The sequence below is a fragment of the Bufo gargarizans genome, chromosome 1 (assembly GCF_014858855.1).
Source record: "Bufo gargarizans isolate SCDJY-AF-19 chromosome 1, ASM1485885v1, whole genome shotgun sequence".
Lineage (NCBI taxonomy): Eukaryota > Metazoa > Chordata > Amphibia > Anura > Bufonidae > Bufo > Bufo gargarizans.
The window spans coordinates 186,917,069-186,944,431 of NC_058080.1; the positions used below are offsets into that span (position 1 = coordinate 186,917,069).

General features: G+C 43.4%; 1 protein-coding gene across 1 annotated transcript in view; it reads left to right on the forward strand.

Annotated features, from left to right (window-relative positions):
- The window catches only part of SLC10A7 (solute carrier family 10 member 7), a 221,261-nt gene that overhangs the window by 2,717 nt on the left and 191,181 nt on the right, over positions 1–27,363 (forward strand). Inside the window, exon 2 of the mRNA XM_044300560.1 lies at positions 17,504–17,586. Coding sequence (XP_044156495.1) covers positions 17,504–17,586 — 83 coding nt within the window. The remainder of the gene's footprint in view (positions 1–17,503; positions 17,587–27,363) is intronic.

Genomic DNA, 27,363 nt, shown 5'->3' on the forward strand with positions numbered 1-27,363 from the left:
TCTGTGTTCTTGACCCACACCTGGTTTTGGCTCACAATCACTGATGGAAATAACTGATCAAATGACTGGTGTGAACTTGGCCTGAGGCTACTTTCACACTAGCGTTTTGGCTTTCCATTTGTGACATCCTTAATGAGCTCTCAGAAGCGGTCGTAAACGGATCAGTTTTGCCCTAATGCATTCTGAATGGAAAAGGATCCGCTCAGAATGCATCAGTTTGCCTCCGATCAGTCTCCATTCCGCTCTGGAGACGGACACTAAAACGCTGCCTGCAGCGTTTTTCCTCTCCGTCCTGGTGGGATGCAGGAGCGAGACGTCTTGACACACAATGTAAGCCAATGGAGACGGATCCATTTTCTCGGACACAATAGAAAACGGATCCGTCCCCCATTGACTTTCAATGGACTTCATGACGGATCCTTCATGGCTATAGAAGACATAATACAACCGGATCCGCTCATGACGGATGCATGCACTTGTATTATGGTAACGGACGGATCCGCAAAAATCGCTAGTGTGAAAGTAGTGTGTTTTGACTTTTTATAACTCTTTACTAACATAATTATCGGCCAAGGATTGTCATCTAGAGACCCCTCAATGGGTACGTTTTACAACTGCTGAGACGGAGGTTAAGTACAGTATCTCTGGAGGTTGTGCCATGGCGAGGGATCCTGTGAGGTGCAACTTTCATTGCGGAGATGTATTCCTCCGTGATTGGCCCAACAGTCCATGTGGCGGCCGCATCTCCTGGGCTGACTGCTTCATAGTCATTGTTGGATGTAAATGCTTTAATTGCCTTGTCAGATGAAGCCTGTTTATTGTGATCCCTGCTATAATTGACACCGACTGAAGTGTGCGTTCTTGTAGTAAATTATATAGGACGAGAACATGTGGCAGTATAATTGATATTTTATGTGCACTCTAATAGCCAACCTAATAATGTGTTCAGCGGGTTACTGGGTGAGGTTGATTCACTGAATGAATGTGCCATTACCAGCCGCAGTGTTGGGTTGTTATGATAATACAAAAAATGCTACTTGCTGCTCTGATCCCCTCCATTCCTGCGTCACATTCATCCCGCTGTGCCTGTTGTTCTGGCTGTATACGGCGTGAGACCGCTGAGGCCAGTGATTGGCTGCAGTGGTCATGTGCAGTGAACGTGATGCCATCACTGTAGCTAAAAAATTACATCATGGCTGTGGCAGTGCTGGAACTGAAGGAGTTCGGGACAGTAAATATAATTTTTTTTTTCTGCAAAATTCCAAAAAGTTAAGTCTCTAGAGAAGACAGTCCCTCTAACACTACGATTTTATTCAGTGAACATTATGTCAGCTGTTAGAGTGCACACAAACTATCAATTATACGGCTGCTTGTTCTCGTCATATATCATTTACTACAAGGAGAACCCTCATTTCAGTCCGTGTCCGTTATAGCAGGGATCCCAATGCACTGCAGTAACCATGCTTAATCCAACAAGTCAATCATGACATCTACATCCACATGAACTGACTGTAAGGTTTTTGTGACCAGTGGTTCCCGGTGATTTTTCCTTCTTTTTTTTAAATAAGTTTCATGTAAGTAGCCAGCATACTGGGAGTTGTAGTTTTACTATACCTCTTGTTCCAGACATAATCTGAAAGGAGTTGTTTGAGCTACAGATATCGATGCCCTATCATCAGGATGGGGCATCAAGATCAGATCAGTGTGGGTCCGACACCGGGCACCTCTGCAGATTGGCTGTTTGTGGCAGGCACCACAAACTGAACAGTTCACATAGGACAAACTGTGCTTCCGACTGCATCCACTGCTTAGTTACCTTAAGGGTCCATTTACACATCCGTATGTGTTTTGCAAATTCGCAAATTGCAGGTCCGCAAAACATGGACACCGGCAATGTGTGTTCCGCATTTTGCGGACCGCACAATGCCGGTACTCTCATAAAAAATGCCTTTTCTTGTCCGCAATTGCGGACAAGAATAGGACATGTTCTATTTTTTTGCGGAATAGAAGTGCGGATCCGGAAGTGCGATTCTGCAAATGCGGATGTGGAAAGCACATTCCGGCCCCATTGAAAATGAATGTCTCTGCACCTGTTCCGCAAAATTGCGGAACGGATGCAGACCCATTTTGCGGACGTGTGAATGGACCCTAACAAATAGCTTTCTAAATTCCCTGTAGTCCTGGTGATCTCTGGGTAATAACCCAGACTCTAAGACCTCTTTCACACGGGCGTCATGTTTTTTGCCCGGATAAGAGGCGGGTGCGTTGCGGGGAAAATGCGCGATTTTTCCGCGCGAGTGCAAAACATTGTCATGCGTTTTGCACTCGCGTGAGAAAAATCGCGCATGTTTGGTACCCAAACCCGAACTTCTTCACAGAAGTTCGGGCTTGGGATTGATGTTCTGAAGATTGTATTATTTTCCCTTATAACATGGTTCTAAGGGAAAATAATAGCATTCTGACTACAGAATGCATAGTATAATAGTGCTGGAAGGGTTAAAAAAATAAAAAAGTTAACTCGCGCATTTTCCCGCAACGCACCCGCCTCTTATCCGGGCAAAAAACATGACGCCCGTGTGAAAGAGGCCTAAGACCTCTTTCACACATGCGTCCTGGATTTACTCCGGATGCGTCACGTGTGCATTGAGGGAAACCCGCGCGAGTGCGCATGCAATTTCAGTCAGTTTTGACTGATTGCTTTGTTCAGTTTTTATCGCGCGGGTGCAATGCGTTTTGTACGTGCATAATAAAAAACTGAATGTGGTACCCAGACCCGAACCTGGAATTCTTCACTGAAGTTTGGGTTTGGGTTAGGTGTTCTGTAGATTTTTTTTATTTTATTTTTCCTTCTAACATGGTTATAAGAATAATACAGAATGCTTACTAAAATGTCGATTGAGGGGTTAAAAAGTAAAAAATAAAATAAAAATGTACTCGCCTCATCCACTTGATTGCGCAGCCGGCAGGTCTTCTATCTTCATTCAGCAGGACCTTCACTGACGTCACAACGCTTACCATGTGGTGAGCGCGATTACGTAATCAAAGGTCCTTTTGCAGGTCCTAAAGAAGACTATGCCGACTGCGCAATGAAGTGGATTAGGTGAGTTAATAATATATCTTTTTTTTAACCCCTCAATCGGCATTTTAATAAGCATTCTGTATTAAGAATGCTATTATTTTCCCTTATGACAATGTTATAAGGAAAAATAATAGTGAATTTACTTTAATGGGGTCCGGGGTTGCTCATCCCCTTCATCTCCTAGCAACCATGCGTGAAAATCGCACCGCATCCGCACCCCCATTCATTTCTATGGGGCCTGCATTGCATGAAAAATGCAGAATATAAAACATGCTGCGATTTTTCACGCAACGCACAAGTGATGCGTGAAAATCACCGCTCATCTGAACAGCCCCATTGAAGTGAATAGGTCCGGATTCAGTGCGGGTGGGTGCAATGCGTTCACCTCACGCATTGCACCCGTGCGGAAAACTCGCCCGTGTGAAAGGGGCCTAACAGTGTGAACATATTATCATACCTAGATCTCAACAAATACCTGCAGAGTGGACTTTCTTCCCAGTGATTATAAAGCCATAGCTAGTGTGAAGCTATAACATAGCCCTTACAATAGGGAAGGTTTAACCCTCCCCGTTCCATCAGCTTATAAAGATATTCCAATTTAAGTCTCAACCGCTTTCTTACCCAAAGTAAATAATAAATAATTCGCTTGATTTACTTAAATAAATTTATCTTCAATCCACAATGGGGAATTCCGAAGAATATAGAGGAGTTGGGGTAGTATTGCCATCTTAACCAGGGATGTTCTCTCAGCTCTAGATAGAGGGAATCAAAGCCATATTGTCACTTTTGACCTTTACTTACTTATCAATGGAATCAGATTTAGATGTTAAAAATCTTCAACTTTGGGTGATATAATCATGCCCAAATATTCAAATGAATCAGAAATCCTAAGTAAACTCAGGGGCCCATCAATAGAATAGTCAGGTCTTATCCACAGGCATAAGCGTCATCTTTGACCAATTAATATCAAAACCTGAGGCTGCGCCAAATGCATTAACTATATGAATAAGTTCGGGATGTGAGGTACTAGTGCGATTCACAAAAAACAGCACATCGTCCGCATATAAAGAAATACGGTCCTCTAGTCCTAATGTCCCAAACCCCTCAATCCCAGGATCCTGCCTGGCTCTGGCAGCAAGGGGCTCAATATAAATGTCAAATAACAATGGAGAGAGAGGACAACCCTGACGGGTGCCTCTACTCAAAGAGAAGCTCTTAGTCAGGCTAATGGGCAATCCCTTTAAGGGATGCTTCTCTTCACTAGTTGCTAATAGTAGAGAGAAAAGTTCAGAATATTCTCCCTTTTCCATCGAAGCAGCAGGACGTATCAGGCTGACCATTGGAAGAGGGAGTCTCTTAGGTGGTAGACATTACCCTAGTGTTGGGTTTGAATGTGACCCAGGGTCACATTTGCATGGAGTTTGCTAATTCTCTCCATGCTTGTGTGGATTTTATACTCTCTAAAAACATACTGAGATGATAATTGACTTCCTGCATATTGGTGGATGAGGTCCTAGATTCCACCAATGTCTCCCCTGCTCCTCATAAAGCACAGCCTGGAAATTCTGGTTGAGTAATGTGCATTAGAAATGTTTCTCCTTGGAGAGTGGCCATTTCCTCTTCTGAGTGACACGTCCACCCCGCACCCTGCTGATCCTGTCTTGCTGGTGTGAACTGGAGTTCAGCAGTTTCTACCTGGCGATGCCTCTACAGGAATAAGGCTTTATTCACCCGAGTGGATCTCCTTACGGCTACAAATGTGATCAGAGCTGCAAAACAGAACGTGCCTTGTTCTAAGGCAGAAACACATTGGTGTCAGATGTGTCCAAGGTCTTGTGTCTTAAGAAAACTCAAGGGTTAGGGCTCATGCACACAAGTTTTTTTTGTCCGTGTCCATTCCGTATGCAAGTCCGTTCCGCAAAAAATAGTGTCCTATCCTTGTCTGTTTTGTGGACAAGGACAGGCATTGTTACAGTGGATCTGCAAAAAAACGAATATCACACAGATGTCATCATTTTTTTATTTATTTTTTTTAACCACCAAATACATACGGTCGTGTGCATGAGCCCTTACTAATATTGAGAAATACTCCACAATACTGAGGCAGCTGGAAAGGGTCAATGCTTGTTTCCTTATCCTAGTCTAGGACATTTCCGCAGTGAATACCTGACTCGCCCGCTATCTGACTGCCTCCATGTTGAGGTCCAGACGGGTATCCAGTTCCTCAGTTCATCATATGGACAAATCCATTGCAAGTCATTAGAATGACATTTTATGTATTCTTAAAAGGGTTTCTGTCGCCACACTTTTCACTATTGACAGGGCCAGGCCAGCGTTGGTCTCCTCTTGCCGGTCCTGTCTGCCGGGGAAATCCTGCGCCATCTAGTTCAGTATTCGGCGCAGGGAGGAAGGACTCTCGGCAACTGCGCCGAATACTGAACTGGACGGGCAGGTGCGAGATTTCCCCGGCAGACAGGGCCGGCAGGAGGAGACAAACGCTGGCCTAGCCCTGTCAATCAAGAGTAGAATGGAGTGGAAAGAGGTGGGCAGACGGAGCCTGTAGGAGCAGGTGCAACGCCGCGCCCCCCCCTTCTGCTCCTAGAGGCTCATTAGTATATAATAAAAGTTATAACTGCACAAAAACAAGGGCACACTGGAAAAAAAAAGAATGGCAGAGTTAAATTCAGGTGATATTTGCACATGTATAATGTCAGCCTGTTTAATAGTAAAAAGTGTGGTGACAGAAACCGTTTAAGATCCGTGTTGTATTTGTATTGTATCTGCAGTATGTGTATAAAGAAAAAGACAAATAGTGGCGCTCACCAGGCTGAGAACACACAGGAAGCACGGACTGCGCTGGGAATCAAGCGCAGAAATCCCGGATCAACAAAGAAAAAAGTGCAGACGCCCAGCTTCCAAATAGTGACAGCCTTTATTCTTCTTGTGCAGTAAAAACAGACAATGCATTCACATCTACGCGTTTCGGATCAACTAATCACGATCCTTCCTCATGACAAAAGTGAAAATCCACACTCCGGTTTAAGTAGGCGTAGCCACTAATTACTAGGTGAGATTAACGTAACATACATCCATACCCCCCCTTCAGTGGTGCATACATTTATATAAAAAGAGCTAAAAATGGCAAAGATACACCAATATTACAGACATGATAATCAACATGAGAGACAGGAATAAATCAGTAATGCAAAGAAAGATCCTGCTTACGATTTAAACCTGACGGGACACGAGAGCCCATACAAAAGATCCAATGTGATTCTCTATTTAGTAACTTGCGTTTATGGTCACCGCTTCTATTGGGAGGGTTCACTCTTTCCAGACCCTGAACTTGTAGGCCTGTTACGTTACCCTGGTGAAGACTCGCTGCTGAGACATTCCTTGTTTTGATAAAACGTATATCTGACAGGTGTTTACGGATTCTGGTTTTCAGGCTGTTAGTAGTACAACCAATGTATTGAAGGTGACAAGTTGAAGATGTTATGCAATACACAACATAACTTGTATTACAGTTAACATATTTTTTTTTTCCAACTTGTATGATTGCTGCATGGCAAACGAAAAAACAGAAGGACCAATCGATATGTAATTGCAGACCATGCAAATATGATGTCCGCACTTGTATGTGCCTTTGTATTTCAGCCAAGTAGAAGAACTGCAAGTTTTTTCTCCATATAAACTTAGACTGATTCTCTGTGCCAGGGTTGGCGCACGACATACAACACATTTGATGCTCGCTTGGGCTATGTTTGTCCATTACTCGTCAAAGTTTAGAACCAAAATTTTTTTTTTAATAATCCTACATATTTGGGGATATTCCGGACTATAACTGGTGAAAAAAAACAGAGGAAACTCCTTTTTACTGTCATCAGATTTTTTTTCTTTCCTTTTTTCGGGTTGTAATGTTTTGGAAAAAACTAAATCGGTTCTAGACCTTGACGATACTAATTTCTTAGCCTGATCAAGGGTCCAGTTCAGTATTCGGCGCAAGCACAGTGAGGAAGGACGCTTGGCAGCTGCGCCGAATACTGAACTGGACGGCACAGTGCGAGAGTTTCCTGGCAGACAGGGCCGACATGAGGAGACCAACGCTTGTCTGGCCCTGTCAATCAAGAGTAGAAGGGAGTGGAAAGAGGTGGGCAGACGGAGCCTCTAGGACAAGGGTGGCCAACCTGAGGCTCTCCAGTTGTTGCAAAACTACAACTCCCGGCATGCCCAGACTGCCAACAGCTATCAGCCTACAGCAGGGCATGGTGGGAATTGTAGTTTTACAAAAGCTGGAGAGCCTCAGGTTGGCCATCCTTGTCCTAGAGAGGCTTCGTCTGCCCACCTCTTTCCACTCACTTCTACTCTTCTACCCCCCCCCCCTGCTCCTAGAGGCTAATTAGCATATTATAAAAGTTAGGGTACTTTCACACTTGCGGCAGGATGGATCCGGCAGGCTGTTCACCCTGTCGGATCCGTCCTTCCACTGTTTCGCCATGCTGCCGGACCGCCGCTACGTCCCCATTGACTATAATGGGGACGGGGCGGTGCTCCGGCGCAGTACTGCAGTTCGCGGTCAGAGGCCGCTGGACTAAAAAGTCGGACATGCAGGACTTTTAGTCCGGCGGCCTTTTGCCTTGCACTGCCGTACTGCGTCGGAGCGCCGTCCCCGTCCCCATTATAGTCAATAGGGATGGAGCGGCGGCACGGCGAAACAGCGGAAGGACGGATCCGACAGGGTGAAGAGCCTGCCGGATCCGTCCTGCCGCATGTGTGAAAGTACCCTTATAATTGCACAAAAACGGGGGCACACTGAAAAAAGAATAGCAGAGTTAAATTCAGGTGACATTTGCACATGTATAATGTCAGCCTGTTTAACAGTAAAAAGTGTGGTGACAGAAACCCTTTAAGATCCGTGTTGTATCTGCAGTATGTGGTATAGACACTTTCACATGTGCAGTAATCTAGAAACTGCACTTCACCAGTCTAGAACTGTGAATGTGGTGATAGGCCCAGCAGCAATTTTTGCCTTACTGAATCTCTGCACTAATGCAGGAAACAGGATCCCCAGTTTTGAACTATAGATTAAAAAGTGGGTGTGGTTAGATATGTTAATGACTTTTACACCAGATTTCTCATTGGTATTTTTTATTTTTTTTTAAGTCGCAGAAATACTAAAACAGTCACAATCTCACTCCAGGAGGAGCTTTTCTAGACAGGTTGAAGGATGAGACAAATTTTATCAAACAACCTATGACTTTGATAAATGTGGCATAAAGTACTCTGACACAGACTCTAGAAAACTCGCTTCCAATATTCCTCTCATGATAAATTCCCTCCATGGTGTTCTCACTTATAGAGCAGAAGTGCTGCCGCACGTTCAGGTTTTTTTTTTTTATGCGGTTTTTGAAGCCTAAATCAGGTATGGATCATAGTAGGAGAGAAAGTATCAAGGGCAGATACAACTTCTCATCTTTTTTTTTTCTATCCACTCCTGGTTTTGGCTTTAAAAAATACATAAAAAACCCTGAATGTGTGGCAGCACCCATAGATGGAAACTTTAGGGTCCATTTACACGTCCGCAATTTCGTTCCGCATTTTGCGGAACGGAATTGCGGACCTATTCATTTCTATGGGGAAACACAATGTGCTGCCTGGATCCGGAATAACCGATGTCCTATTCTTGTTCCGTTACTCAAATTGCAGAACACACACGGGTGGCTTCCGTTTTTTGCTGACCGCAAAAAAACAGCACGGTTGTGTGCATGAGGCCTAAGAGTACGTTCACATCTCTGTATAGAAGATCTGGCTGCCTGATCCGGCACAAATGCCAGCTGTCAGCCTGACCAAAAAAACATTGCAATGTTTTTTCGCCGGCCAAATAACCGCCTGACCTCATTGCCATAAATGGGGATCTGGCGATGAAGTAGAAGATCTGGCATACTACTTTGTGCTGGATCTCCTTACGGAGATGTGACCAAGACCTAACGCATGCCCTTGAGTTGGTGCATGTACACAGTGAAAAACTGCATGAAAATCAATCTAAATTACACTGCCGTGCACATAGACCCTGAGATGCAGACCCTTAAAACATTTGTTGCCTCTGCCTGTTCGTGCACCAGAAAAATCTGTGAAGCTATATTAAATCTGTAGGGCCACAGGGCACCTACAAAATTTAGCACAAATGAGTCTTGCACTGAAACGTGAGACTTTTGTCCTTTATTTTTATTTTTTTGGTAAAGTAATTGATAAATTCATCCCATATTTATTTTCTTCTCTTCGGAACGACGTCTGTATTTTACATTTTGTTATTGCTACTTGTTTGCTAATTCCACTGGTTTTATGAACTTTTATTTTATGATCTAGCTAGTCTTGAACTGAAACCTTCCTCAGCCAATGGTCATGCTTACGTTATCATTTATTGATATGGCAGCATCCTCCTTAGAAGACACGTACATTGTAAACCCTGTGATAACCCGGGGTCACTTCCCTCTCTAGGATCGCCGTCTTCTCCGCTTAGACGGTTGGCACACCTCAAGAAGCCACTCCTACACTCCAGATTTGGGTGTAAACTGGCCACGACCAGCTTTATTGTCACTTTTACAGCAGACCAAACATAAAACATTGGTCTTCTGATCACTGACTACACAGTAATATTCCCTCTCTATCGGGATCTGGGTCTACCACCCAGCTTCCCAAAACACCACACAGTACCTACCCCACACAGAGATAGAGAGTCCCGGCTCCCACAGGCCTCGGCGCAGCCTGCTCCTTCCCCAGACTGGGAGCCCTGATTGAGGAGCTCTGCCCACCTTTACTTGAGCTCCTCAACCGGCTGCTAATTACCAGCCTGGCTGCTGCAGACGGTGGGAAAACCCTGTCTTGTTCTCACCCAGCTTCCACTGGGGGAGATGCACCATTTTAATGGCCCTGTGGCAACTCCACTGCCACAACCCTTTTCACTGGTTATACATTAATGACAAATTCTGTCATAAAGCAATGCAGCCTACACAACATTTATGTAACTCGGTGTATAGAAAGTGCTTTACAAGAGAGAGCTCTGCTTATATAAGCCTACAAGGAAAGTGATAGACTGGGTCTACATGGTCAGGTATTTTAGAGTAAATTGTGACTTTTCTGTTCTCAACGTGAGACATGTTTCAATTGTCTGTGACAGGCCAAAGTTGTTCTTTGCCCTTGCTTGGTCAGTTTCAGAAATCCAGTTGTTTTGTGGTTGTATGTATTATGTTGTTTTTTGCCCTTATTTATTTTAGGGAAAGTTGCCGAAAATAAGTAAATTCAATAAATGCTATGTGCCACTTTCAGACAAAAACAAACAAACCAGGAGCCGTTGGCTCCTAAACTGAAAAATTTAGGAGCCAAATTTAATTGCATATAATTATAATAAAAAATATAGGAGAATACAACACCACATACCTGTTAAATCCAGTGACATCTTCTGTCATGTAGACCTTATCTTTCCTCTTCTCCTCCATTTGACCCAGACCGCCATGACAAATTCTTTCAGCATCTCGTCTCTACAGAGACGCATTTGATTTCTCAATTTTTCCGTCAACCTCCCCATCCGGGTATCATCCTGCTGCCACTCCCAATACTGTGCCCATTGTGCTCCCCAATGCCCCAGGTGTAATACTGATGAAAAAATAGTGACCCCAGTAGAAAGTGTCCCTATAGTGTCTACAGCTATTATAAATGCCCCCTAGAGTGCCCCTAATAATAATAATAATAATAAAAACAAGATGGTGCTCCAGGTAATAATGCCTGTATAGTCTCCCCAAAAATAATGTCCCCTAATATGTCCCTGTAATAGAAATGCCCCTACATTGCCTCCCCAATTGCAATTTCCCCCCACACTGCCCCCACAGTAGTAATTTCCCCCCCACATTACTCCGACATTAGTGATGCTGGTACAGCCCGGGATTGTGCGACGCAGATGTGCACGCGTCAGTGCTCTGCGTCCCGACACAGGCAGGCACGATGACGTCATCACGCCCTACTGCTCTAGGGCTTTTACTACCACATAGGCTTCTGGCCTTCTCAGCCTGAAGCCTATGACGGCGCGGGGCAGGGAATTATGGGCTCCCGTGCCCTGCCGCAATATTCTGCTGCAGCGCTGCGGTTCAGTCGCAAATGGCAACAAGACTACAAAGTCTTGTCGCCATCTGCAAATTTTAAGGCATGTTGGCGACCATTTTGGTCGCTATTTGGAGCACTGCATAAATCTGGCATATGGACTGTTAAATTTACACAATTAGACAAATGTGAAGACAAACTTCACTTTGTACCGCGGTGAAAAAATCAGGGCGTATGTCTTCTCTTCTTTTTCAAGTCACTTCTGGCTTTGGCTTCAAAGCCTGCATCTAAAAACCTGAATGTGGAAACCCAACCATTGGAGTAGATACAAGAGGTAATGGGCAAGCAGGTATTGTCCTAATAGGTGGATGCAATACTAACATTTTGGGCCTGACTCAGAGCCTAATAGAAAATGAGTTTTTAGAGTTATTTAAGGCTAGAATCTGAGACACAAAGTGCTTATCAGATTAAAGAGGACCTTTCACTTGTATAAACTTTGTGAACTGAGTATGCTGCCATATAGAGTGGCGCCCGGGGATCTCACTGCACTTACTATTATCCCCGGGCGCCGCTCCGTTCTCCCGTTATAGACTCCGGTACCTTTGCTCCTTAAGTTATAGTAGGCGGGTCTTCCCTTGTCCTGTGGGCGTCTCCTTCTCCTAGGCTGCAGCGCTGGCCAATCGCAGCGCACAGCTCACAGCCTGGGAGAAGGAGACGCCCACAGGACAAGGGAAGACCCGCCTACTATAACTTAAGGAGCAAAGGTAACGGAGCCTATAACGGGAGAATGGAGCGGCGCCCGGAGATAATAGTAAGTGCAGTGAGATCCCCGGGCGCCGCTCTATGTGGCAGCATACTCAGTTTGCATAGTTTATACAAGTGAAAGGTCCTCTTTTAAGGCTACTTTCACATTAGCGTTTTCAATTCCGCTATTTAGATCCGTCATAGGATCTCAATAGCGGAAGAAAACGCTTCAGTTTTGTCCCCTTTCATTGTCAACAGGGACAAAACTGAACTGAACGAAGCAGAATGCACCAAAATGCAATCCGTTCCGTTTGGTTGCGCTTTCATCGCGGACAGAATAACGCTGCACAATAGAAAACTGATCCATTCCCCATTGACTTTCAATAGTGTTCATGACGGATCCGTCATGGCTATAGAAGACCTAATACAACCATATCCGTTGATGACGGATGCATGCAGTTGTATTATGGTAACTGAAGCGTATTTGCAGATCCATGGCGGATCCGCAAAAAACGCTAATGTAAAAGTAGCCTAACATGTTATTTCATTGGAGCAGTTGAAGACAAAATCCTGACATATAATTTACCTCCATGTGAATCACCCAAAGTGGACAATTAAAATCAATCAACTGTTTTTTTGTGATGTTGCACAAGCATCGTACAGCATGTTATATACGCCCACTGACCTCCTGAAATCTAAGGCCCCTTTCACAACGGCGAGAATTCCGTGCGGGTGCAATACGTGAGGTGAACGCATGGCACCTGCACTGAATCTGGACCTATTCACTCCAATGGGGCTGTGCACATGAGCAGTGATTTTCACACATCACTGGTGCGTTGCGTGAAAATCTCAGCAAGCTCTATATTGTGCGTTTTTCACGCAACGCAGGCCCCATAAAAGTGAATGGGGCTGCATGAAAATCGCAAGCATCCGCAAGCAAGTGCGGTTGTGGTGCATTTTCACGCATGGTTGCTAGGAGACGATCGGGATGGGGACCCAATCTTTATTATTTCCCCTTATAACATGGTTATAAGGGAAAATAATAGCATTCTTAATACAGAATGCTAAGTAAATTAGGGATGGAGGGGTTAAAAAAAATCAAATAAAATTAAACTCCCATCATCCACTTGTTCGCGCAGCCTGGCTTGTCTTCTTTCTTCTTCTCTGAGGACCTGGGAGGAAAAGGACCTTTGGTGACTTCACTGCGCTCATCACATGGACCATCACCATGGTGATGGACCATGTGACGGACCATGTGAAGAGCGCAGTGACGCCACCAAAGGTTCTTTTCCACCATGTTATAAGGGAAAATATTAAAATCTACACGACGCCGATCCCAAACTTCTGTGAAGAAGTCCGGGTACCAAACATGCCGATTTTTCTCATGCGTGTGCAAAACGCATTAAAACGCTTTGCACTCGTGCGGAAAAATTGCGCATTTTCCTGCAACGCACCCGCATCTTGTCCAGCCCTCACACGCGACGCCCGTGTGAAAGAGGCCTAAGGCCCCTTTTTCAGACGATCGAGTATTCCGCGCGGGTGCAATGCGTGATGCGAGTATTCTGCGCTTGTGTATTGCGTGAAAATTGCAGCATGCTCTGTATTCTGCGATTTTCACGCAACGCTGGCCCCATAGATGTGAATGGAGCTGCGTGAAAATCGCATCGCATCTGCAAGCAAGTGCGGATGTGATGCCTTTTTTTTCACGGATGGTTGCTAAGAGATGTGTGCGTATACCTTCAGGTTTTTTTATCACGCATTGCACCCGCGCAATAAAAACTGAACGCGATCGCAGACAAAATTGAATGACTTTGTTTGTGAAATCGCACATTTTTCACTGAACACATTCGCAACGCATCCGGACATAATCCTCACACGCTCGTCTGCAAGGGGCCTAACAATATTTTTGCATGTATATTGCAATAATACTTCATTTCAAATGCCCAATTCATTGCATAGTAATACTTTTCATCAGATAACCCTTTGTTATAAGAAGTTGTCCCCGTCTCAATATTCATGGCATATCGCTAGGATCCCACCTATGGGATCCGCTCATCTCCACAACGGGGTCTCCAAAGTGAAGGAGAGCTCACCACACGTAGCTGATATTTGTGGCAGGTCTTTACAATATGCCATACATGCAGAGATGGGACAACCCCTTTAAGGAGTACTGTTGCAAAACCTTTGGTGCCCTCTTTGAAGGAGAATATAAGAGTGATAGTAATTTTAACTGTTGATACCTTATGGCAACTGACCCATCCACCATACGTAGAATGGCTTGCACTGTGACCTTTCTTGTAGATGGCCTCCTGATCTCTGCCACCCACTCACTTCATATAGTGGTTGGGAATGAAATGCAGTTAGTCTTTCGGTGCCGCTGTGTGCCGGCGACTACGTTTCCCCAGTGAGCTACAACATGACTGGACCCAGAAAATAATCGGAGTTGTCACTTTCCACTCAGCTGAAGGACTCGCTGACCTGCATTGTGAGGTCTTCCAGATACGGTATATTTCTCTGCCTGGAACATATCAATACAACTCAGAAAATATGTTGACAAATATTCAAATTGTTGTCTTAAACTGCATCCGAGATGTCACGCGGCACATTGCTGTAGGCGCTATACATGTCCAGAATCCGCCAACAAATAATCAAGGAGGACGTTTTCTGAGCCTTGGCTTCATTTAAACGAGAGGCATGCATTTATTCATCAGAGATCTGTCTGCCAATTGTGTAGCATGCGGTAAAAGTGGACAAGGTATCGCTGCAGATTACCGTTTGCAGGAAGTCACTCTATTAGTTTGTATTATTATTTTCACCATTTCCAGTTAGGCATGCTGCTGCAGTTATTGCTGGGAACGTTTCCTATGAATTGGCTGTAAAAAGCGGTTTATTTTGGAAAAAAACATGGATCATTTGACCCACTAAAAGACTGTTATGGCGCCAAATTGGCATTAACCATTTTGGTGTAGGTTGTCATATAATATACAGATTGTCTGTTGTTGCTTAAATTCAGCTCTACTGGTTAAGCTGCACTACAGTGAGTGAGGTTTGTCATTTCAACCATACCTACTGCTGAGTAATGCATAAAAATCAGGCACACACTCTAGGGAAGAACTTATATTTTTTAAAGAGAAGAATTGCTAGGGTGGCGCTCAGTGGATGCTATATGTAGGAGCAGCGGTATCGCGACAGAACCACAAAGATCTGCCGCAAAGGTAAAGGCAATGTGATATATTCAGATACTGCGCTAAGGGACATATATATTATTGCAAGTTAGTGTACAGGTATTGCAGATATAAGGTTACTTGCACATGAAGGTGTATCAACATACAGGCGCTCAGCTGGTTTTAAACAGTGTACCTGAGATGTCGGCTTCAGTTTGTGTGCTTTTGTCCGTATCCCCGTACTTGATGTCGAAGTTTATTTCCTTCTATTTTTCTTCTTTGCTTTCTGTCTTTGTTTTTAATTTTGCTGGTGATCAGGAATAGTCCAGGTGTATTTTGGGTTAGCGTGCCTCCACCTGGACTATTCCTGATCACCAGCAAAATTAAAAACAAAGACAGAAAGCAAAGAAGAAAAATAGAAGGAAATAAACTTCGACATCAAGTACGGGGATACGGACAAAAGCACACAAACTGAAGCCGACATCTCAGGTACACTGTTTAAAACCAGCTGAGCGCCTGTATGTTGATACACCTTCATGTGCAAGTAACCTTATATCTGCAATACCTGTACACTAACTTGCAATAATATATATGTCCCTTAGCGCAGTATCTGAATATATCACATTGCCTTATATTTTTTAACTTGACCATGCTACCATTCAAAAAACTCAACCACATTGAAGGTGAACGCTCGTGGAGATGGGGTTTAGCTGATAACAAACACCTTTGGCTGCAGACTTTTTTTTCTGGAAAATCGGACGTCCATTCCATCTTTCCTCGGACATCTGCCATTAAGGAACAGTCTTCTCATACTGTTTAGATGGTTAGCCAGTCCCCCCCCCCCCCCCCCCCTCAAATCTAATAGAAGACTTAGGCTGGTTTCACACGGGCGTTGCGGATTGGGGCCAGATGCGTTCAGTGAAACTCGCACTATTTTGCAAGCAAGTTCAGTCAGTTTTGTCTGCGATTGCGTTTAGTTGTTCATTTTTTTTCCGCGCGGGTGCAATGCGTTTTGATGCGTTTTTCACAGCGTGATAAAAAACGGAATGTTTACAAACAACATCTCTTAGCAACTATCGGTGAAAAACGCATCGCACCTGCACTTGCTTGCGGATGCAATGCGTTTTTCACGCAGCCCCATTCACTTCTATGGGGCCAGGGCTGCGTGAAAAACGCAGAATATAGAACATACTGCATTTTTCACGCAACGCAGAACTGATGCGTGAAAAACAACGCTCATGTACACAGACCCATTGAAATGGATGGGTCAGGATTCAGTGCGGGTGCTATGCGTTCACGTCACGCATTGCACCCGCGCGGAAAACTCGCTCGTGTGAAAGGGGCCTTACACAGAATAGTAGAGCCTCATCCTGCAACTAAAGGGTACTAACTCCATGAATGTGATGCTCAACAAACACATGTGAATGGGATGTATGTATGGGTGTCTGCATAAGGCACCTCTCCAAAAAGAACAGTGATGGGTTTCATCAGTCTTTTAGATCCAGCTTTTTGATGTGTTCATTATGTTGTAAAGAAGCAATAGCCACAGAGTAGTGTTGAGATTACGACTAATTTTTGTTAGTGAGTGGACTTGAAATACAGACAATTTTTACTTTGGAACTCTGCTCATTAAAGGTTCCCATTAACTCTTAACTAGTCATCAATATGGCATAGATCTGTCTGTCTTATAGTGAATTATAAAATTAAAAACTACATTTACTCAATGACTAAAAAATTATTAAAAAAATAAATAAATTCTGCATCCACATTGTAAGAGCCATAACATTTTTATTTTTCCATCGAGAGAGGTTTATGGGGACTTTTATCTGAGTTGAATTTTTTATTGGCACCATTTTGGGGTACCTCAAATTTGTTATCTTATTTTTCAGGGAAGTGGAAAAAACTGAAACAGGATTGTTTTTTAAATTTTTATTTTTTATTATTTATTTCTTTAAGTTCACGGTCAACGTGTAATCTAATGGGTTAAACAATCAGAGCTAGCCATTGGAGCAGATACTCGTATGCCAAAAAGACAGCACCTGGTACATAAAAAGGCTTATTGGTGGTCACTAAGGGGTTAAACCAGTCCTGATACTCTACTTCATTAGGTTAAGTCATTATTATTATTATTATTAGTACCACTAGAAGATGTATTAGTAACCGGTTTGGGCTATTGGTTTGTATATGCGGTCATTTACCAACTTCACCAGCAAGCCCCTGGAGTTGAGAAGGAATCCTCTATAGGGCTATGCACTGTATGATCACAGTTGAAGCCACTTTGGATGTAATGATAATGATCACAATCTTTGTTCTTGGGCACAGCATAAAGATGATGATGTGAACTGATATTCATTGTTCCATCTATTGTTATGTTTATTGGCTGTTAATTGTAATACTTAAGTATTTGTTTCCTCTTTTCTAGGACCACTGAAGCCAGAAATTTCCATAACGTATATTGCTGTGTCTGCTATTTTCTTCAACAGTGGACTGTCCTTAAAAACAGAGGTACAGTATATAAAGTTATTATACTTTGGACTCCTAGAGATATGATATTGATCCCTTTTATGTTAATGGGAGATTTTATATATCATCTGTCAATGTAATGATAAACATGGAAACCACAAAATGGCTAATGCACGTAAGACCTCTTATGACAGATCTTGGTGTTACAAACGTGACCATTAGGGCTCTTTCACACTTGCGTTATTGTCTTCCGGCATAGAGTTCCGTCTTCGGGGCTCTATGCCGGAAGAATACTGATCAGGATTATCCTAATGCATTCTGAATGGACAGTCCGTCCTTCAGGATGTCTTCCGTTCCGGAACGGAACGTTTTTTGGCCGCAGCAAATAGCGCAGCATGCTGCGCTTTTTGCTCCGGCCCAAAATCCGGAACACTTGCCGCAAGGCCGGATCCGGAATGAATGCCCATTGAAAGGCATTGATCCGGATCCGGCCTTAAGCTAAACGTCGTTTCGGCGCATTGCCGGATGCGACGTTTAGCTTTTTCTCAATGGTTACCATGGCTGCCGGGACGCTAAAGTCCTGGCAGCCATGGTAAAGTGTAGTGGGGAGCGGGGAGCAGCATACTTACCATCCGTGCGGCTCCCGGGGCGCTCCAGAGTGACGTCAGGGCGCCCCAGGCGCATGGATGACGTGATCGCATGGATCACATGATCCATGTGCATGGGGCGCTCTGACGTCACTCTGGAGCGCCCCGGGAGCCGCGCGGACTGTAAGTATACCGCTCCCCCGCTCCCCACTACTACTATGGCAACCAGGACTTTAATAGCGTCCTGGGTGCCATAGTAACACTGAAAGCATTTTGAAGACGGATCCGTCTTCAAATGCTTTCAGTACACTTGCGTTTTTCCGGATCCGGCGTGTAATTCCGGCAAGTGGAGTACACGCCGGATCCGGACAACGCAAGTGTGAAAGAGGCCTTACATATAGAATTTTTACATATGGCACATGTATGTGCGTCATTTTTAAAGCCAGAGTTGCAACGTTTCACATATTTGACACTTTTTTATACCTTAACCCCTTAGTGACCAGCCTGCTTTTGGCCTTATTGACCAAGCGTTTTTCTTCGTTTTTTCATTGTCGCATTCCAAGAGCTATAACTTTTTTTTATTTTTCCAGCTATATAGCTGTATAAGTGTTTGTTTTTTTGCGGGAAAAGTTGTAGTTTTTAATGCTGCCACTTTTTTTTTTTTTTTTTTTTACGTTTTACTACTTTTTTTTTTGCAATAAAACCCCTTTGTGTAAAAGTTGTGAGGGCTTGATTTTTGCGGGACGACTTGTATTTTTCATTGGTATGATTTTGAAGTAAATTACACTTTTTGATCGCTTGTTATTAAGTTTTTTTTGGAGGCAACTAAGAATAAATTTGCAATTCTGTAATTTTTTTTTTTATACAGCGTTCGCCGTAGGGGATAATTTACGTGATATTTATGTAGTCTGGGTTGTTACGGACACGGCAATACCAAAAAGCACCATAAAAATGAAAAACACACTTTCCAAACAGCTCTGTGTTACCGCCAGTGGTTCTGTTCTTGCTGCCATTGGCCCTCTGATGGCTGAAAGTATGAAGTCCTGTCTTGTTTCATACACCCCTCAGCCATTCACCTGGGGGGCGACAGGTAAGGTGTCACACTTCCGGTACACAGGGGAACAGAAGCAGCAAGTACAGGCCTGTTGATGCTAGAACGGAGCTGCTTGGAATAGGCGAGTGCCTTTTTTTTAATTTTATTTTTTATTATGTATTGTGCACACATTTTGACCCTAAATTTTGAGTTGCCATCAGGCAACTATTTAAAATTTACAGTGTTGTCGAAAATTCTGAGAAATTCCACAACTAGAACCAAACTGAAAACTCATTTACCATTTTCTACACCTGTTTCAAGTGTAGAACAAGGTCTAAATGTAAGATAACTCGGAAGCGGTCTTACATTTGGAAGTGGCGGTGGATCCGACAAAGTTATGAAGAGGGTGGCGCATCTACATAACTCTGGCGTATCCACCTCCAGGTATAGGTGTTATTAATCGAAAATGCCGGTCTTAATAAATGACCCCCTGTGTTTGCAGAATGTATTCTTCACATACATTTTCCTAGAATAGGGATCACCACAGTCTGGGACATTGACTTAAAGGGGTTATCCCATAAATAAAGCAAAAAAATGAAAATTATACATAATCTAGTTCATGACAACCTCTTTTCTAGCAAAGCTAGAACCAGCCCTGTACCTCACATGGATCCAGAGATCTCCCCATTCATTGCTCTACTAGATTTATATCAAGCTGTCTGCTTGCAGGGTGGTATATCCTTTCTCAGGGGTGTATACTTTCTACTAAAAATTTTAATTACATGCAATTTCAAAAGTATTCAGATCCAGGTGTTGGTTTGAAAAATGTAGAATATGTTTCATGACACAAACTCTTTAAGAGGAGTTATTTTAAAGTCTATATCACTGTCTAAGGCTTCGTTCACATCAGCGTTCAGCCTTTCTGTTGTCTCCTGCTCCTATAACGGGGCAGGAGAACGGAAAGGATGGATTCGGCACATAACTGAGCCTACGGACCCCATAGACTATAATGAGGTCCGTTAAGTTTACGCTCAGAAGATGATTTTGGAGCGGAGACAAAAGTAGTGCATGCAGGACTTTTGTCTACGCTTCAAAATCATCATCTGAGCGTAAACCTAACGGACCTCCATTATAGTCTATGGAGTCCGTAGACTCCTTTTGGCTCAGTTATGTGCCGAATCCGTCCTTTCTGTTCTCCTGCTCCTATAACTGAGCAGGACAACGGAAAGACTGAACGGTGATGTGAACTCGGCCTTAAGGCTGCATTCACACGTCCGTGGTGTGTTGCGGACCCGCAAATTGCGGGTCCGCAACACACCAGCCCGTCACCCCCATAGAAATGCCTATTCTTGTCCGCAAGCTGCGGACAAGAATAGGACATGCTCTATCTTTTTGCGGAGTTGCGGACCTAGAGATCGGGGCCGCGCACCGCAAATGCGGATGCGGACAGCACACTGTGTGCTGTTCGCATCCATTCCGTTCCCATAGAGAATGAATGGGTCCGCACCCGTTCCGCAAAATTGCGGAATGAATGCGGACACATTCTGCGGACGTGTGAATGGAGCCTTAAGTGGTTGTTTTCGAGGAAGAGTTTACAGAGACCTGACAGAAAAGAATGTTAGTACCATAAAGTTATAAGTTAGGTTCATGTACGTTTACAGTAATACCAAGAGTTTGGCCTGTGCTGTGCCTTGCATTTTTCTCCTTTCTCAGTAGGAAACCGTTTTTGAAAAATGTGCCTCATCTTGCCCCTGCTGTGGTCTATCTAGACTTGTACTTCTCAAACCCAGTAGCCTCTTTAGTGGATAGCGCGCCTATAGTTTGCTGCTGACGTGTGCTAAGATTAAGTTTCCAGGTGTGTCTGTTTCCCATAGTGTGCACCAGGTGCCTGCATTCCCACACCACGTGCCTTCTCGTAGCCTTGTAGATCCTGTGGCTCATAGTCTAATTATTATATTGTTTAATTCAATTTACAGCATGTTATGCATCTCCCCACTGTGGATCTGAGCCATTAAATTCACCAGAGCATCTTATTGCAGATAGGCAGCGTGTATGGGAATGTTAATGGGTCTGTATCAGACTACAGCTACAAATGAAGCTTGGAGACAAATTGTGTTTATTTATCTGAACCTCTCAAGAGGATGGCTATTAAAGCACAGCAAAAACCTCAAAATCCTGCAAATGTAATTCATGTACCAACAGGGAAAATGCAGAATGGAAACCGATATAATAGATGTCAAACAAGAACCAGTCTCAGAAATGAAAAGTTAAATATTTGTGCAAGAAATACATGCATGTCTTTATTTTCACGGCACTCACTTGTTCTATTTCCCATGTTGTTTGTTTTAATATATCCTGAAAGCATTTTTATATCCTTGCATCCATGAAATCTATATTTTGTTAGATACAGTGGGGCCTTCACTTACAGAGTCAGATTGGTGTAATGAAGGCATCACTTGTAGCTTCTGTTCTGTTCTACCTAAATATATCAGCAGCATATTTCCTCATTTACAATACATTTGGGAAGACTTCAGACCCCATCATTTTTTGACATTTTATGTTGCAGCCTTGTCATAAATTAAAAAAATAAATAACAAAAAGTCCCCCCCCCCCCCCTTCATTCTGATTTGAGAAGAGCCTTAGTAAGATAGGTGGCCAAGAAACCAATGGTCACTCTGTCTGAGCTCCAAAGATCCTGTGTGAAGATGGGAGAAACTTCCAGAAGGTCAGCTATTACTGCAGCACTTAAAGGGAACCTGTCATCAACTTTATGCTGCCCATACTAACGGCAGCACAAAGAGACAGGTGAGTTGATTTCAGCAGTCTATCATTTAAAAGGTAAAAGTAAGTGGTTGCCGAGAACCAACATCACAATCATTGCAGACTGGGCCTGGAAAAGAGTCATGGCCACCTGAGAAGAGTCATGGTTATCCATGAATTCCTGCTCTCCCTGCCCACCTGCTGATGACTGACAGTCTAATACCTAGTTTTCTCCCTTTCTCTCTAGGAGAGAACTGCCAATCATCAGCAGATGGGCGAGAGAGCAGGAGAAATCATGAATAACCATGACTCTTCTCAGGTAGATTTGACTCTTTTCAAGGCCCAGGCTGCAATGATTGTGATGCTGGTTCTCGGCAACCACTTACTTTTAGCCCAAAAGTGACACACCGCTGAGATCAGCATTTATGTCACTAATTTATTCTGCCCTTAGTGAGGTCAGCATAATGTTGATGGCTGGTTTCCTTTAGAGAAGCACTCCCATTGTTTTTTTTTTTTCTCTATAAACCTAAAGATACGTCTACAAGTATGTCAGAACAGTTTTTACTGTTGCTTCATCCCTGCTACAAGTCTCCTTTCTGGTTTTCCTATGCTGGTCTGCCATCTTTATGTGTCTTTCATCTCTATTATAATCATCAAAAATGACTGCTGCTCTTTCAAAATTCCTTCCCATGTTGCTGCAGACTTACATACAAGTCCCAGAATACTGCTGCCCGAGGGGGGAGAGTGTAAATAAATGAGGGTGGGTGTTTCCTCCATAATGTTGTTTCCACCCATTAATGCTCATCCTGGCAGTCTGTATGCTGGTGTGGAGAAGGAGGGGGCTGTGATGGGAGCAATGAAGAGCTGCTGAGGAGCGGAGATACAGCAGATGACAATCTTCCTTCAGTCTCTGCTTGTAGTTTCCATCTGCACAGGAAGGAGAGAAACAGGCTGGACAGAATTGTTAGTCCAGTCTAAGTCACATGGTGCAGTAACTGAAAATGGAAAACTAAGCATCTAAAAATGTAACTTTATTAGAAAAGGAGGTTTAATATCTATTTGAAATGCAAGTTTGAAAAAAAAAAACATGGAAGTTCATCAATCTGGGCTTTATGGCATAGTGGCCAGAATAAGGCCTCTCCTCAGCAAAAGACACATTAAGGCCTGCCTGGAGTTAGCAAAAAAGAAAACACCTAAAAGACTCCCAGACTGAGAAACAAGATTCTGTGGTCTAATGAAACCAAGATTGAACTTTTTGGCTTAATTTTCTAAGGTGCATTGACACAAACAGATTATCTGACCAATTTCTGTCCAATCAGACCAATAGTTGGTGTATATAACAAATGATCTGTGTGTGTAAATGGCCATCTGACCAATGATAGGTCAGAAAATCTGTCAGATAATCCGTGTAAATGCCCCCTAAGCGTCATGTCTAGAGAAAGCAAGACACTGCTCATCACCTGCCCAATGCTATCCCTACAGTGAAGCATGGTGGTAGCATAATCATGCTCTGGTGGTGTTTTTCAGCAGCTGGGACAGGGAGACTGGTCAGGGTTGAGGAAAAGCTGAGTAGAGGAAAGTACAGAGAAAACCTTTTCCAGTGTGCTCTGGACCTCAGGCTGGGCCCAACATTCACCTTCCAACAAGACAGTGACCCTAAGTGCACAGCCAAGACAACACAGGGGCAACTCTGTAAATGTCCTTCAAAGTTTAATCTTGGTTTCTGTCAGAATATTTATAGAGCTTCTGATAAACAGTCTGATTTATTTATGTAAACAAATTAGGATCTATAATAGAGGAGATTCCAATTTGTTTACATAAACAAAAAGCTCACCAGAGCTCTTTATCTGCGTTGAATTGAAGACGAAAATAATATATATTAATAACAATTCGGTGCAAAACAATCAAATATTAATCGGTGATAAAATTGGTAACAATAGTATTATAATAATCAAAGATATGCAAACGAGAAACCCAAAACAACCCAAAGAATATGACTCTAATCAATAATGTAATTAGATTTCTTAATAATGGCCCAATGAGACAATTCCTTAACTGTATACTTGATTTCTCCCAGCCACGGATGTATCAGATGTCCATCATATTTCCTTACACACACACACACATACATACATACATACATACATACATACATACATACATACATATATTCAACTATATGTGACTAGAACTAAAACTGTTCTTTGGAGATGATACAGTAACATGATTTATCTTCCATACTGAAAAAGGTACACTTGATACTGCAGGTACAAGAACCCAATTCCGTATGTATCCTACACACAAAATATAATTGATATAAAAAAATATAATTTTATATATATATATATATATATATATATATATATGTATATACACAGTACAGAACAAAAGTTTGGACACACCTTCTCATTCAAAGAGTTTCTTTATTTTCATGGCTATGAAAATTGTAGATTCACACTGAAGGCATCAAAACTATGAATTAACACGGAATATGTGGAATTATATACATTACAAAAAAGTGTGAAACTACTGAAAATGTCATATTCTAGGTTCTTCAAAGTAGCCACCTTTTGCTTTCATTACTGCTTTGCACACTCTTGGCATTCTCTTGATGAGCTTCAAGAGGTAGTCACCTGAAATGGTTTTCACTTCACAGGTGTGCCCTGTCAGGTTTAATAAGTGGGATTTCTTGCCTTATAAATGGGGTTGGAACCATCAGTTGCGTTGTGGAGAAGTCAGGTGGATACACAGCTGATAGTCCTACTGAATAGACTGTTAGAATTTGTATTATGGCAAGAAAAAAGCAGCTAAGTAAAGAAAAACGAGTGGCCATCATTACTTTAAGAAATGAAGGTCAGTCAGTCCGAAAAATTGGGAAAACTTTGAAAGTGTCCCCAAGTGCAGTCACAAAAACCATCAAGCGCTACAAAGAAACTGGCTCACATGCGGACCGCCCCAGGAAAGGAAGACCAAGAGTCACCTCTGCTGCGGAGGATAAGTTCATCCGAGTCACCAGCCTCAGAAATCGCAGGTTAACAGCAGCTCAGATTAGAGACCAGGTCAATGCCACACAGAGTTCTAGCAGCAGACACATCTCTAGAACAACTGTTAAGGGGAGACTGTGTGAATCAGGCCTTCATGGTAGAATATCTGCTAGGAAACCACCGCTAAGGACCGGCAACAAGCAGAAGAGACTTGTTTGGGCTAAAGAACACAAGGAATGGACATTAGACCAGTGGAAATCTGTGCTTTGGTCTGATGAGTCCAAATTTGAGATCTTTGGTTCCAACCACCGTGTCTTTGTGCGACGCAGAAAAGGTGAACGGATGGACTCTACATGCCTGGTTCCCACCGTGAAGCTTGGAGGAGGAGGTGTGATGGTGTGGGGGTGCTTTGCTGGTGACACTGTTGGGGATTTATTCAAAATTGTAGGCATACTGAACCAGCATGGCTACCACAGCTAGGGATCGACCAATTATCGGTTTTACCGATATTATCGGCCGATATTGAGGATTTTGACCGCTATCTGCATCTATTTTGCCGATATTCCGATAGCGTATGGGGAACACAGATCGCACTGCTGTCAGCGCTCTCCGTGTTCCCTCTGCAGCACAGGGGAGAAGGAAGCAGTGTCTCCTCCCCCTGTGCTGCTGCTGCCGCTGCCGCCAATGAATGGACAGGGGACAAGAGAAGGGGAGGGGCTGTGGCCACTGCGCCACCAATGAAGATTAATCTCATTTATTCATATACAGGAGGCGGGAGCTGGCTGCAGTATCACAAAGCCGGCTCCCGACCTCTATGAGCTGTAGCTGCGATCTGCGGTAGTTAACCCCTCAGGTGCCGCGGATCGCAGCTACTGCTCATAGAGGTCGGGAGCTGACTATGTGATTCTGCAGCCAGCTTCCGCCTCCTGTATATGAATACATGAGAGAATAATCTTCATTATTGGTGGTGCAGTGCGCCCCCCAAGCCCAGTATTAGACATTGGTGGTGCAGTTTCCCCCCCAATCCCAGTATTAGACATTGGTGGCGCAGTGCGCTCCCCCCAAGCCCCCCCAGTATTAAGCATTGGTGGCGCAGTGCGCCCCCCACCCCAGTATTAAAAACATTGGTGGCGCAGTGCGCCCCTCCACAGGATCCCCTATCGGAGCCACAGCAGTGTAATGCTGGGGCTCCGATCGGTTACCATGGCAGCCAGGACGCTATTGAAGCCCTGGCTGCCATGGTAAGCTCCATGCTGCTGTTTGCACAAAGCACAGAGCAGCAGGGACAGTGTGAGCTCCTATTCACCCTAAGAGATCTCTATCAGGGTGAATAGGACAAGGGTTCTAGTCCCTAAGGGGGCTAAAAGTTAGTAAAAAAAAAAAGTTATAAAAATAAAACACCTAAATATTAAGTATAAATGAAAAATAAAGATTTACAAAAAAAAACTACACATTAACAATAAACATTAATTTTCAGCAGATTTGTGTAGGAATTTTAATTTTTTTTCAAAAATGAAAATTCCCAGAATATCGGTATAAATTATCGGCTATCGGCCTGAAAGTTCACAAATTATCGGTATCGGTCGATCCCTAACCACAGCATCGTGCAGCGGCATGCTATTCCATCCGGTTTGCGTTTAGTTGGACCATCATTTATTTTTCAGCAGGACAATGACCCCAAACACACCTCCAGGCTGTGTAAGGGCTATTTGACCATGAAGGAGAGTGATGGGGTGCTGCGCCAGATGACCTGGCCTCCACAGTCACCGGACCTGAACCCAATCGAGATGGTTTGGGGTGAGCTGGACCGCAGAGTGAAGGCAAAAGGGCCAACAAGTGCTAAGCATGTCTGGGAACTCCTTCAAGACTGTTGGAAGACCATTTCAGGTGACTACCTAATGAAGCTCATCAAGAGAATACTGCTTTGCACACTCTTGGCAATCAAAGCAAAAGGTGGCTACTTTGAAGAACCTAGGATATGACATATTTTCAGTTGTTTCACACTTTTCCATTATGTATATAATTCCACATGTGTTAATTCATAGTTTTGATGCCTTCAGTGTGAATCTACAATTTTCATAGTCATGAAAATAAAGAAAACTCTTTGAATGAGAAGGTGTGTCCAAACTTTTGGTCTGTACTGTGTGTGTGTGTGTGTGTGTGTATGTATATATATATATATATATATATATATATATATAATTAAATGAATGTATAGAAATGTATGCTATACCAGAGAATCTGACTGGATGACTGTGAAAATCAGAGAGTAAGGTGTATCCTAAGAAGATATTGGGATATCCTTCTTACTGATCCTGATATTAAAGATGTTATCCCCTCAACACCGGGAATCACATATAGGCGCGGACGGTCTTTGAGAGACAGACTTGTACACTATCAAAGACCGACAGGAGCAACTACATGGCTCAACCCCAAGGTGGTGGGCGCTTGCATT